This window comes from Phoenix dactylifera, unplaced genomic scaffold, assembly GCF_009389715.1.
Source record: "Phoenix dactylifera cultivar Barhee BC4 unplaced genomic scaffold, palm_55x_up_171113_PBpolish2nd_filt_p 000722F, whole genome shotgun sequence".
Lineage (NCBI taxonomy): Eukaryota > Viridiplantae > Streptophyta > Magnoliopsida > Arecales > Arecaceae > Phoenix > Phoenix dactylifera.
The window spans coordinates 103980-116260 of NW_024068100.1; the positions used below are offsets into that span (position 1 = coordinate 103980).

Consider the following 12281-nt stretch of genomic DNA (forward strand, 5'->3'; position numbering starts at 1 on the left):
AGCTTTAGGATATTTTTTAAAAAATAAAAATTACCATAATTTCTAGTTTGTGTGGAAACATGACATTTTCATATTCTAAAAAAGTTAATTGTAACTCTTCTAAAAGAAGAGTCCGAAGAAGAAAAAAAAAGAATTTAAAATTGTTTAAACTATCTAAATTTTAGAAATTAAGACAGTATATTTATTTTTTAAAATATTTAAAATAACTAAAGTTTAGAACATTAAAAAAATTATTATTTTTTAATTAAAGCTCCAACCCGTTATATAAGACACCTTAAAGCTTCTGAAAAAAAGATGAGACCAAGATGGACAATAATTTCACATTTACATATGATAACCAGAATCAAACTGCGCCCACACGATCAGAAATTGTTTCCATCAAACCACTAAAAACGACCACAAGACAAAAATAACCACGAAGCCATGAAACTTGAAAGGAGGAAAGGAGGAGTACGTTAGTCCAGCAACTAATGAGGCACGATGAGGCCACCAAAGGTGGCGGCAAAGGCAAACCCGGCCAGCAGGAAGCCCACAACCTTGGAAGCCGCGGCGGCAGAGGCGCCGCTGGGCTGAGGTGAAGGGGTCGGGGCGGGAGGGGGGGTGTCGCCGTTGCCGGGGGCGGAGAGTGGGGAGCTGGAAGGGGCGGCGAGCTCGGCGACCCGGATGTCGACCTTCTGGCCGAGGGTGCAGTGGCCGGGGACGCCGCAGATGAAGAAGTAGTGGCCCTTGTTCTTGATGGTGATGGAGTCGTTGCCCGAGACGTAGGTGGCCAGTGGGGAGGCGTTGCACGACTTGTAGTCTTCCATCCTCACCTCAATCACGTTATGGAAGTCCTTGTTGTACACAAACACTGCATCCACCACGTACCACCACACCAAATGATTCATGACACAAGCACAAAGAGTTAATTGTTACCTATAACCAACTAATGAATAAGAAAGCAAACGTACTGTAGTTTAAGCATTAAATAAAGCCATAGAACCTGCATAATTTCTGCTTTTGTTTTGACACCAAATATGAAAACCGCTAAACCTGGCTATAAGGTTATAATTATTTGCTTATGTTATTCATCGACTCAAAATTTTATTAACTTTAAAGGGCGTTTGGTATGGAGTGATCGTCCAGAATCAAGAATGATGTGGGTGGAGGTGATGAGATCATTGCACCACGGTGATCCTATGTGGCAGTGATCCTAAATCATCCTCACTCCTCAAATCACCGCACAACCTAGTGATGGGATATCCGTCCTTGAGGTCGGAAATATAAGATCACTCCAGAACAATGATCCTAGATTGAAAGTTAAAAGATAAAAATACTCCTCAATTTAGCAGAAAAATTGATATATCAATATACCATTAATATATTATGTCAATGTTATATATATATATATGTTGATATTATATATTATATTAATAAATATATATTATATTATAATATATTACTAATCATATTACTATTGAAGGATAATTTTAAATTATAGTAGAAATATATTATTATATTTTATATTTATATAATAAAAACATTTGATATACTACTCCTATTTACCTTATTTTTCTAATCAAAATAATTATTAGTATTAAAAAAATCTATTGTAAGTATAAATAAAAATATTAATTTTATAATGAAAATTAACATATTTTTATAAAATTAATAATTTATAGGAGTAATAAATATATTTTTTAGAATATATTAATCATTAATATATTGATAAATATATTAATATTTTATTATAATATATTTTATATGATTAATAAATATATGATAAGGGCTACTAAAAGTAGAATATGTGCAAAATTATGAAGCTATTATAGGAATTAACATATTGACTTACATTGTTGATTCATGAGAATTAAAAACACAAAAAATCCATCTAAAATATATCATAGGTATTTGTGGTATTATGTGGTCGGTGATCTTGGATCCCCTTATCATACCAAATAAGTTACTAATGGATATCCGGAGATTTTTAATCACTGGATCATAGTCTACCAAACACATTGATCTTAGATAATTAGAAGTCAAAGCACTCCAGTATTCGGAACACCGGGGATCTTAGATCACCGTGGTGAACCTGTTTGGGTTACAAAACGCCCCCTAAAAGTGAAGTAATTTAAACAGAGGTAGACAGTTACTTCTTGTTAGACCTGTACATATTAGATACAAGATCACTAAGGCTTGTGGGCTTTAATAGGTAGTCTAATATAAGACTAGCAATCTTCTCTGACTGATGGTGGGATCAGATTTATAACACAAAGTTAAACTTGGCGTGGTTTTTAATAAGCCTGGTAGGAGCGCATACCGCTGGTGGATACGAGGACATGGAATGAATAGAAAAATAATGTGGATTCAGACTATAGCAAACAAGCTCTGATAAATAGGCATGAAAAGATGGATTAAAAAAAGGATGAACAAGACATCAGATCAAATCTCTGTAGCGAAGAAAGAGAGATAAGAGAAAGAGCGAGTTACAGATGGTATCTCCAACTTGAAAGTTCTTGCTAGAAGCCCAAGCGGTGTAGTTTACTTTGTCTTTGATGGTCCACCCAGCTTGATCTCCGACAGTATAGACTGCCCCTGAGGACAACCCCACGGAAGCTAAGGCCACGAGGATGGCGATGGCCAAGGCCTCGTCCATGGCAGCAGAAGGAAAAAGGAACGAATACGAGAGACTTGAGGGAGGGAAACAAAGCCAAGAGGAACAGCGCTAAGAAAAAAAGGAACTCTCTTTCTCCTCCTTTTGAGCGTTATGCTCACGCGCTGTCAATTCCAATAATAAATTCTAAAACGGAAAGTTTTACTAATTCTGATTGGATACCAAACGAAGTTTACGCAGCTATCTCTCCTAATTTGCGTTTACTGGATTTTAAGAAGAAAAAAAATCGCAAAATTCCCGTTTATCCGATCCAGATATTATTCCAGAAAAGACACTCTTTCCCTCTATTTCTTTCTTCTCTCTCCGGCCGCTTCCTCCATTATTGGTTGCACTCGTTCTTCGTTTTGGTTGCAGCTGTCCTGGAATATTTGTCACCCTTCTTCACCCATAATTAATAAAGTTTCCATTGATCTTTCTCATATCGCAGGTAATTGTATCCACCACAGATTCACATTTATTGCGTGCAATTAGCTTGCAATATTGCCTTTTATGATTTTTTGCACCCTGAATTTACTAATGGCATTGTCTAAATATTTACCCTCGTCCAGATGGTGGAAATGAATGACCAAGATTAGTCCATCATAACATTTTTCAAAATTTTCAAAAATCATGTGATATAGAGATCCTGACATATGCATCAAATAGACTTTAAATGGCACGGTGTAATACAAATTTTATTGGTGATTTAATTCATCAGTTAGAAATTTTTAAATTATATGATTTTTGATAGGTAAGCAATTTAGAGAAGATAGAGCTTATTCAACGACTCGGACCATCAATACAAAATCCATATATGTATATATCTTAATATTAGAAGAGTGGAACAAGTGGAATAAATCTCAATTCATTGTACCAGCAAACCTAACTAACCTAGCGAGTTTTCTTTTCTTTCTTTTTTTTAAGTCCAATTTTGCTATAAAGTATCATATCAAATTGATATTCCTCCCTTCCAGTAAATTTGCAACTTAGGATCCATTCAAATTTCAGAGTCTTGGCAGGTGCGATGTCAAAAAAAAGTATTGATGAAATAAGTCCTTTTTCAATCCATCTTGCAAATTAATTACAAAGTTATGGTTTTTGGTGTAAATGCCATGTCTCTCGTTTTGTTCTACAATACCGAGCAATTTTGATTTCTTTGTCACTTGGAAACCATGGGGTACCATTAGTTGCAGCAAATCTAGGGACATTTGTTACCGCCTTCGTCTCTCCTCCTCCCTCCAAGAAAGGGTACCCTCGGCAACCCTTCCCCCTTTACTCCCCCTCCTCCTTTGAATTCAATCTTTCACTTCCTAAACTAAACCTAGAAACGATAGCGTTTTAGAGCAAGTCCAACATCTTGGAGGATTACATCTGTGGTGGTTGCACTTTCTCATTTCCATTTCTACTCGAATTCATTCCAGCTCCTTTTCATTTTATGGAGTAAATTAATTGTCTGAGACTCGAGGAAGTGGGGTGATGCTGTCATTGTTTATCCAAACTTGATAGAATCCTAGATTATCAAATTTAACCATGCACCAGACCTTGTAGTCTCTTAGCCAAATGGCTGGAGAGCTTCTTATATTTGTAAGAAAATATACAATATACAAATAAATTTATCTCATCCGAGCAGCTTAAGTTTTTGGGACAAGTGTTGATTTCAACATGGTAATAGAAGAACAGAGGTTCTGAGTTCGAATCCTATTTCCGCACTCTTTAACCCCATTATTAAAAATTTCATATGTTGGGCTCACCCATTAAAGAAAAATTCGGCCCACATATGAGGAGGAGGAGTGTAAGAAAATATAAAATATATAAATAAATCTACCTTATCCTATCAGCTTAAGCCTATTTTATGCATAGAAGTCAATTATATTGGTGGCTGCAATGATGAAGCAAGGCAGTCGATTATTCAGTCCTGCAGCAGAGATGCATTCTTCGCGTTGTGATAGAAGCCCATTTCTTAAATTCTATTTGAGGTCCAATTTGTTTAACAATTTGAGTATTCTCATTGCCTAAAATTTACCCTTCTAAACCTTCTATATCCGGTATATCTTGTTGGTCTTCATTTTTATTAGTTCTTTAACTCGGTTTTCATTGTTAGTTTCTTACTGGAGCCTTTAGACATCAGCAATTGCAATTCAATCCTCTGCTCCCAGATGTTGAGAAGTCAAGAGATGCCACCATAGCTAAAAGCAGGAAAAAAGGAATAAATTTTAACTCTGTTTTTCATTTAAATTATTATTTTTTTTTGAAGTTCTATCTTGCTGCAGTGTTGCTCAATCTATACCATCATGTGAGATGGAACTTTAATTAGCAAGCAACAGTGCAATTTCATGCAATCTAGTTGACCTGACCTACAAATCACCTAAGATCATTTACGTAATTTACAGTTGGTTGGAAAATAAACTTCTACACTACTCACCAATTTCATTTACGTCTTTTTTTTTTTTTTTGCTTAAAAAGTGGGTAAGGGGGAGGAAGGGGCAAGCCCACCTCCGCGTAGCAGCCCCCACCCCACCAGGAGAATGATCGATGCGTGCAGAAATGACCATATGTTGGGCACCCGGCCGATTTTACTCATACCCTCCCCATCCATGGGCCCGCTCGGTTACCCCTCTAGGCTCTAGCACGAATACCATGTGTGAGTACTTCATACCTGGCACCACCGAGGCTACCAATAAAGCGATACGCCCTTCCAAACCCCGTGTCCAAGCAGGGAGCATCCGGTCTCCACTATTTAATCGACGCCCGTACGTTTTATTTTGCTTTTTCTGGCTGACCTTCAAAGTGCGCATCTTTCCATCATCATGTTATGCCTCATCCTCAGAGCAGGAGTCTTGAGGCGTGCAACCATTGAAGATCTTGAAGCTGAAAAATCTGCGAGTGAGAAGGATTCTGTAAGTGCATTTGTGATGGTCATTTGGAATGACAGTGTATTGCTGGAAAGTTCTTGTGTTGCCTTAAGCTTGGTGCATTCAGCGAGCTTACATGTGTTTCGGAGATCGAGGATGGGAAGACCATTGAAACAGTTAATGCAGTGAGGACAGGGAGAGCAAATCCTGCCATGCTTGACTGAGTTGAGGTATGAAGCACAGCTTTTTATTGCAAGCATATGCTCATTTGTGTACTCTATCTGCTATCCAGCAAGTACTTGCCAATTTTTAATTTTGATCAGTCCTCTGGGCTGGTTAATATAGACAATGCCATTGCATCTATCAAATCTTATTGCAAACTTCTTCTAGCTTAATCTTGTCCTTAATCTACTTCTTATATTGGAGTTTCTTTCCTTTATAAGTGCAATGCTAAAACTATATTTTCAATTTATATGTTTGAAGTGGGAGTGGATTTACAATGCAGTATTGGTGGTTTGTTGTTCGTGTGAAAGATGTTAATCAAGTCATCCTAACAAGCATATGAATATAATCACATCATATGAAATAATTACATTTGAAGCTTTTAAGTGTGCCTTTAATGCTGAATTTTTAATACCATGTCTCAGTTTAAGTGTAGAAACAATAAATGAGCATACTATAGAAGTAGTTTGGAGTTGTTTGTCATAGTCCCACATTGACTGAAAAGGGTGCTACATAGGTTTATTAGCTTGAGCCGGCCCTCCAAAGCTTAACATTTTGGGCTGTATGTTTGTAATGGGTGGTACTGGAGCCAGATCCAATATACATCACAATCTTATTAGTCATGCGGGCCTTTCATTGGGGGATACCTCGGTCGAGTAGGACCCAAGCTATGAGTGGGCCGCCCTCTCGAGTAGCAGCCAACCGTGACAAGGGCATCTCGAGATTATATAGGGGAGATTGTTATAGTCCTACATCAACTATTAGAAGGGCTGCCGCATAATTTTATTAGCTTAGGCCAGTCCTCCAACCAATAGTTTGAGGCTTTAAGTCAATGCTTGTCGTATCATTCTGAATTGCTTGCTTAGGGATGTACCATACCATATCGGGTCAGGTCAGCACAGGCCCCTAAATTAGTCCATACGAATCCTGTACCAACCTAAACTAACTCGTACAACCCGATACTACTCCAAACCAGCACCCATTTCAAACGGTACCATAATAAAAAGATAAAAAGAGTCTCGGTACGGGGATGCGTACGGTATTATACTAGTCATACCAATTGAACCAGTGATATAAGCTATTATCATCGGGCCACCCCCGCCCCTTTTTGGTTGTGGGGAAGGTGTTTAATCTTGTCTGAGATTTTCCTAATTGGTGGATTTTTTTTTTTTGTCTTACTTTCTTGTTGATTAAACGTAATTCTTTATTTGCATAAATCGTAGCAGGGTTATGATTTTGGGTATTTTGTATATATTTTCTATTAAATTATCAAATCATTTCTTGGTTGGTATGTTATTTTTTCTCCCTTTTCTTACTAATTTGAGGGAAAAACTAACTATATGATTATGCAAGTTGTTAATATCTTATTGCCTTTTCTGCTTAGTTTTTTTAAAGCATTGTTGACAGGCAAAGTTGCACTGCAAAGAACTTAGATGGAAGCCTTCACCCATTAAACTGATCATAATCAGCTTCAAAATTTTATCAATCACTTCAAATAATTTGGTTCTTGTCAGATGATGATATTTGCTATTCTAGGTTGAGTACTATGGAAGTTCAGCCAGCTTGAAAAGCATTGCACAGATCAGTGAATAGAGTGAAGCTACCATACATGCATGTTCTTGATAGAATTTTGACGTGATGGTTTCAGTGAGTATCCAGTTTGCTGAGAAGTTGCTGTGGACTTGGCATAGATCATGTTTCATGCTCATCTTTTTCCCCTCATTGATCATGTAAAGATCAACAAGGTTCAGCAAATTTCTCTATTTTGAGGATTAGTGCTCTTCTAGATGCAAAATACTATAATATAGTATTTTAAACTGCTGACAGCAAATCATGCTCAAACTCTTGCCTTCAGAAAACAATATGCTCATTGTTTGGTCTAATATTCTGTCTGAAAAGTTGCACTGAACATTTCTATGCGAATGGAACTTAAGCCTGTTTTACTGTATAACGAGATCTCTATTGGATAAAAGAATTGAGATATTTAACCAGACAGGTTCCATAGGTGGCAGTTTGATGAATGATAGTTACAGCTTCTTTAATTTCCTTCGTCTTCACTCCTTCCCAGCCTTAGTTTCTAGAGGAATGAAGAAAGGTGGCATAGCTTTTACTGTTTAACAAGCAAAGGAGCGTTCTTCACCACAGGTTTACATGCTCTGGACCCCTCTTTTTTGGCCCACAGTTATCTTGGCTACAGTGTTAAATGATTTTCTTCAGCCGTGAAAGATAATTTCCACGATGGATTTTATTTTTCACAGTTAAAAGTTGCTTTCATGCATTTTTGGATTAGGTTGGTTGTCATGTTGACATTGTGAAGTCATATTTTGTATCATTCTATTTGTTTCCAGGAAGCAAATTCAAAGTCATATCACGGTAGCTGAATTGGACGAAGTTTGGATGCCAAACCATCCTTGGAGATTGAATCCAAATGCATAATGATGTCTTGATTCTTCAGTGGGAGCTAAATCGCTATCATTCATTCAGTGTTGGGATTAGTCAAAGTCCTACTTCCAGATCCAACTCTTTCAAGAGGTGCAGTGAGTGTTTCTGATATTTTCTGGATCTTCTGAAACACAGCACTGTCGATCGGGATTTGGACATTTTAGTGACAGAAACCCATGGTGATGCCCCCACCGGCATTGAATAAATGTCGACCGTTACTTTTTCATGGTTGGAGACATGTCAACAATTGAGTGCATGCTTTGTTGCATCAGGACGTCAGCAGGGCACCACCAAAATTATCAGGATGTTAGGGGCAAGTCATGAACAAGAAAGAGAAAGGTTTGCGTTTGTGGTCACTGGTAGAGAGCCAAATGTGGTGAGTGACATGTAACATTCGTTTTGGACTGTTAAAATTCCAAGTGATTGTTTTGTATAGCTTCAATCTCAAACAATTTGCTACTAGAAATCACATAATATCTCTTGCTTCCTCATGAGGGTCTACTAGAAGTGAAAAAATAATCAGGTGGATTTGGTTTACCAAGATGTGGAAATGGCTGTAGCCTTGCTTTTGCAATAGTGAGCACCCACATGACCCTGTGATTGATCATCAATGTGTATATAACACTAGCCTGAGGTGGGTTTTTCTTTTGAGTTTTTTTTGCATGAATACCCTCCGAATATCGAATTTTGCATGAATACCCTTTTAAAATTGATATTTGTATGTGTATCTTCGTAAAACACTTGTTTTGCTAAAATGACTAAAGTATCCTTAATGGATAGATGTGAAAAAAAAAACATGTATAAAGTTATCGTGGTAAAGGACAAAAAAGTAATTTCAAAAATTTACTTTTTTTAATTAAAATAATATATGGTTTTTATTAATGGTGTTAGAAGAACCGTTATATTAGGAGCATTTGTGCAAAAATAGTATTTTGTAAGGGTACAAAAATAAATATAAATTTTAAGAGATTATTCGCACAAATTTAAATTTTTAGAAGGGTATTCATGTAAAAAAAAAAAATCTTTTTAATGGCGCAAAGTATTATTTTTCTTATGTGTTTTTCTTGTCTTACTAGCAAGCTTCTGCACACCTTTAAACTGCAGCATGCTTGCTAGCATCAGCCATAGCATGATTTTTTTTTTTTTATTTTGTTCTAATTTTTCATTGATTTTTTCCGACTCTGTGAATTATATTAATTCACAAGAGCTTAGGTGATTTAATGCGACGAAATCCTAAGGTTCTAATCCCTTATTTGTTTATTTTCTACTTGTATATCAATGAATAGAAAATGGTCAGTAGACCTAGCTTTAATAATTCTGGTACATGTAACCTATGGTTGGCATCCATATATGTGGACCTAGGTATTATTGGTGACAAGTTTCAACATTTTTTTTTTCAAAATGATTGGATATTTTAGAACGCCCTTGATGCATGACTCCAAAAATTGACCATACCAAAAAAAATTAATATAAGTTAATAGCAATTTTTTCATGGCATGCAGCTCTCGCAGACAACCATCCCCATCTTTCCCTGTTGTTAAGCAACATCACACTTTAACAGGTAGGGAGTGAGGACCAGGAGGCATGGGATGTGATGTTCGCTTCTCAAGGAGGGCAATTGTGACGTGGCGGTTTTCACTCACAAAGGTTGCTATTATAACTAATATTTATAAATTAAACCAAAGGTGGACAAAAAAATTGTGATGACAGTGAAGAATTCGACTTTGAAAAATTGAATTGAAAGCATGGGAAAGTAACTTGGATGTTGGAAGTAAAACAGCATATTGGGTGTAACATAAAAATGTAAGACTTTTGGCATGAAGGTTTTGAAATAATTGGCTTGAGATGGTGACTGTGGCTCAAAATTTCAGAGGCTATGTACACCAGGAGACAAGATTTGTCACGGATTAGAAGGTTGGTGGATGATATCCACATGCCACGCCTTTTTCGAGATTGTATCATTATGGTAAGTGTGATAGGCTTTGCCCTCTATCTGATTAGAATGGATGGGGTGAGGGCAGATGAAATTTTTAGTTGGATCAGATCTAGCATTGAGCTGGTGAATCTTTGCAACCACAAATCAACATTCTTGTATTACTCATTTTTCCTTCCATTTCTCTTCGGTCCAATGCATGTTGGTTCGTGATTGGCCTGGTTCACTGCTGAGTTAGTGCATATGATCCAACCAATAATTCCTCGTAGCCCAAGTGGCAAAAAAATCAGACTTATTTTTATAATCCACATTTGACTTTGACAACCCTAAAGGCTTATATATATACACACACATTAATAATAGAAGTTTTAATGGTTAATTACTATTTTTTCATTATAATTGTTATATAATAGAAATATTTGATTATATTTAAAATTATTAAAATCTTATAGAAGAAGCGAAAAATAAAAGAAAAGATAGAGAGAAACATGATTTTATTTTTTTATTCCATCGTATGTGGTACATCTCAGAAGTTATATATATTCGTGTATAGAATCAATACAATAAAAATAATATATGCTGATATAAGATCATGCTAATAAAGAAAAATATTACTTGCTGATATAAGTTGTTATGTGATCCTTATAATCCCTCTAATAAGGTAATGCTAACAAAGAAAAATATTATCGATAGATATAGGATCACGCTAATAAATAAAAATATTATGAATTGATGCAAGTTGTTACGCGGTCCATAAAATTACGCTAATAAAAATTATTATTGCTTATCAAAATAAATGATATTTTTAAAATTGAATTTCTACATCAACAAAAAAAACAGTTATTCAATTAACAAATAATAATTTCGGCAAATAACAAACATATATTCTTCTATATTTTTATTATTTTTATTCAAACTAAACTTGATAAAATAAAAATACATAAAGAATGACTCTCTCTTTTTGTAGTACTGATACTGTTGAAATCTATGTAAAAAAAATAAGTTACCATATGGGATCTAGAAGGACATCATTCTATTATCTTTTTCTTCGTTTTAACGTGTAACACGATCCAGGATGCTTTTATTTAGATCCACGATTGTACTGTGGATGTGGGCCTCGGCCCCCATTCCCCATTGCCCCCCTTTAACCTTGCGGAATTTTTGGGAACTTTTATGGCGCAGAGACAGCGAGGATCGATCCAAATCTGGGAGGTTCCAAAATTGGTGCCCACGGTCACGTCGTGTTTGTGGGCCCGGCCCAACGAGATGGACCCATAACTATTGCCCGCATCAAAGGTCGCTGTTTGCGATACATGTGCTTCACCATATAACTATTTTAGAATATATTATTTTAGTTGGGACCCAGCCAACTTCCGTCTGCTTTCCCCATCGTGATCCCCCTCTCGTTTTCACCGTTTCCGGCGTCCAGGGTGCTGACTTACCCCACTGCCGAATGAATAGGCGACTTTAAAACGGCACTCGGCAACAGGACCGCTGGGTAACAGACTGGGTCCCGCAAAAAACGTCCGGACTGTACGCGAAATATAAAGCTAGTATGTGGTCTTCGGTCTTCTCACCACCGCGTGGCCCGGGCCTCCATCGATCCGGAGTTCGCTGCGGTGGGGTCGGTTCCTGCCATCGTGGCCCGGCGGACACCACGGGGTCATAAGAAAAGGACGCAATTGGACGCAAACAGTATATTTCAGCATTTTCTCGTTAAACAATATGCTCCAATAAAATGACCATAAACTCTAGTTTACCTCGAAGAAATTAGGCTAAGATAGAATATTATAACTTCGTCGTTTTTGGATTACTCAAAACGAATCTGATCATACATGGACCATATTCTAATTGCATGCCTGATTCTGCACGCCAGGGAGGATTCTATAAGTTCGAAGGGTTGGGTTTCAGCTTTCAACTGAAGCAAGAGTCTCATGTTAGAGCTAATGATTTGCAATGCAATGTTTCAAAAGAATTGGTGGAGTTAGGACCATAAGAATGAAATGGTCGGATGATTCATAAGAGATTAAAATTGATTGGGGGAAATACTGGATACCCTGACCTCGAGCATGATCGACCTTTCTATCCTCGGACGTAAACCGAGACGAACGACTTCGACTCTGACCGAAGAGTCGTCGGCCATGGAGAATAACCAACATGCGTTGACAAGAGTTGACAGCCTCAACAATCAACAACCTTA

General features: G+C 36.9%; 1 protein-coding gene across 1 annotated transcript; it reads right to left on the reverse strand.

Moving 5' to 3' along the window:
• Window positions 1-467: 467 nt before the first annotated feature.
• Window positions 468-2651, reverse strand: LOC103717673 (mavicyanin-like). The gene is made up of 2 exons (XM_008806147.2): window positions 2470-2651; window positions 468-850 (listed from the first exon to the last, which is right to left on the reverse strand). Exons 1-2 carry the CDS (start codon window positions 2633-2635, stop codon window positions 468-470), a joined length of 549 nt encoding a protein of 182 aa, XP_008804369.1. The 5' UTR covers window positions 2636-2651.
• Window positions 2652-12281: the final 9630 nt, after the last annotated feature.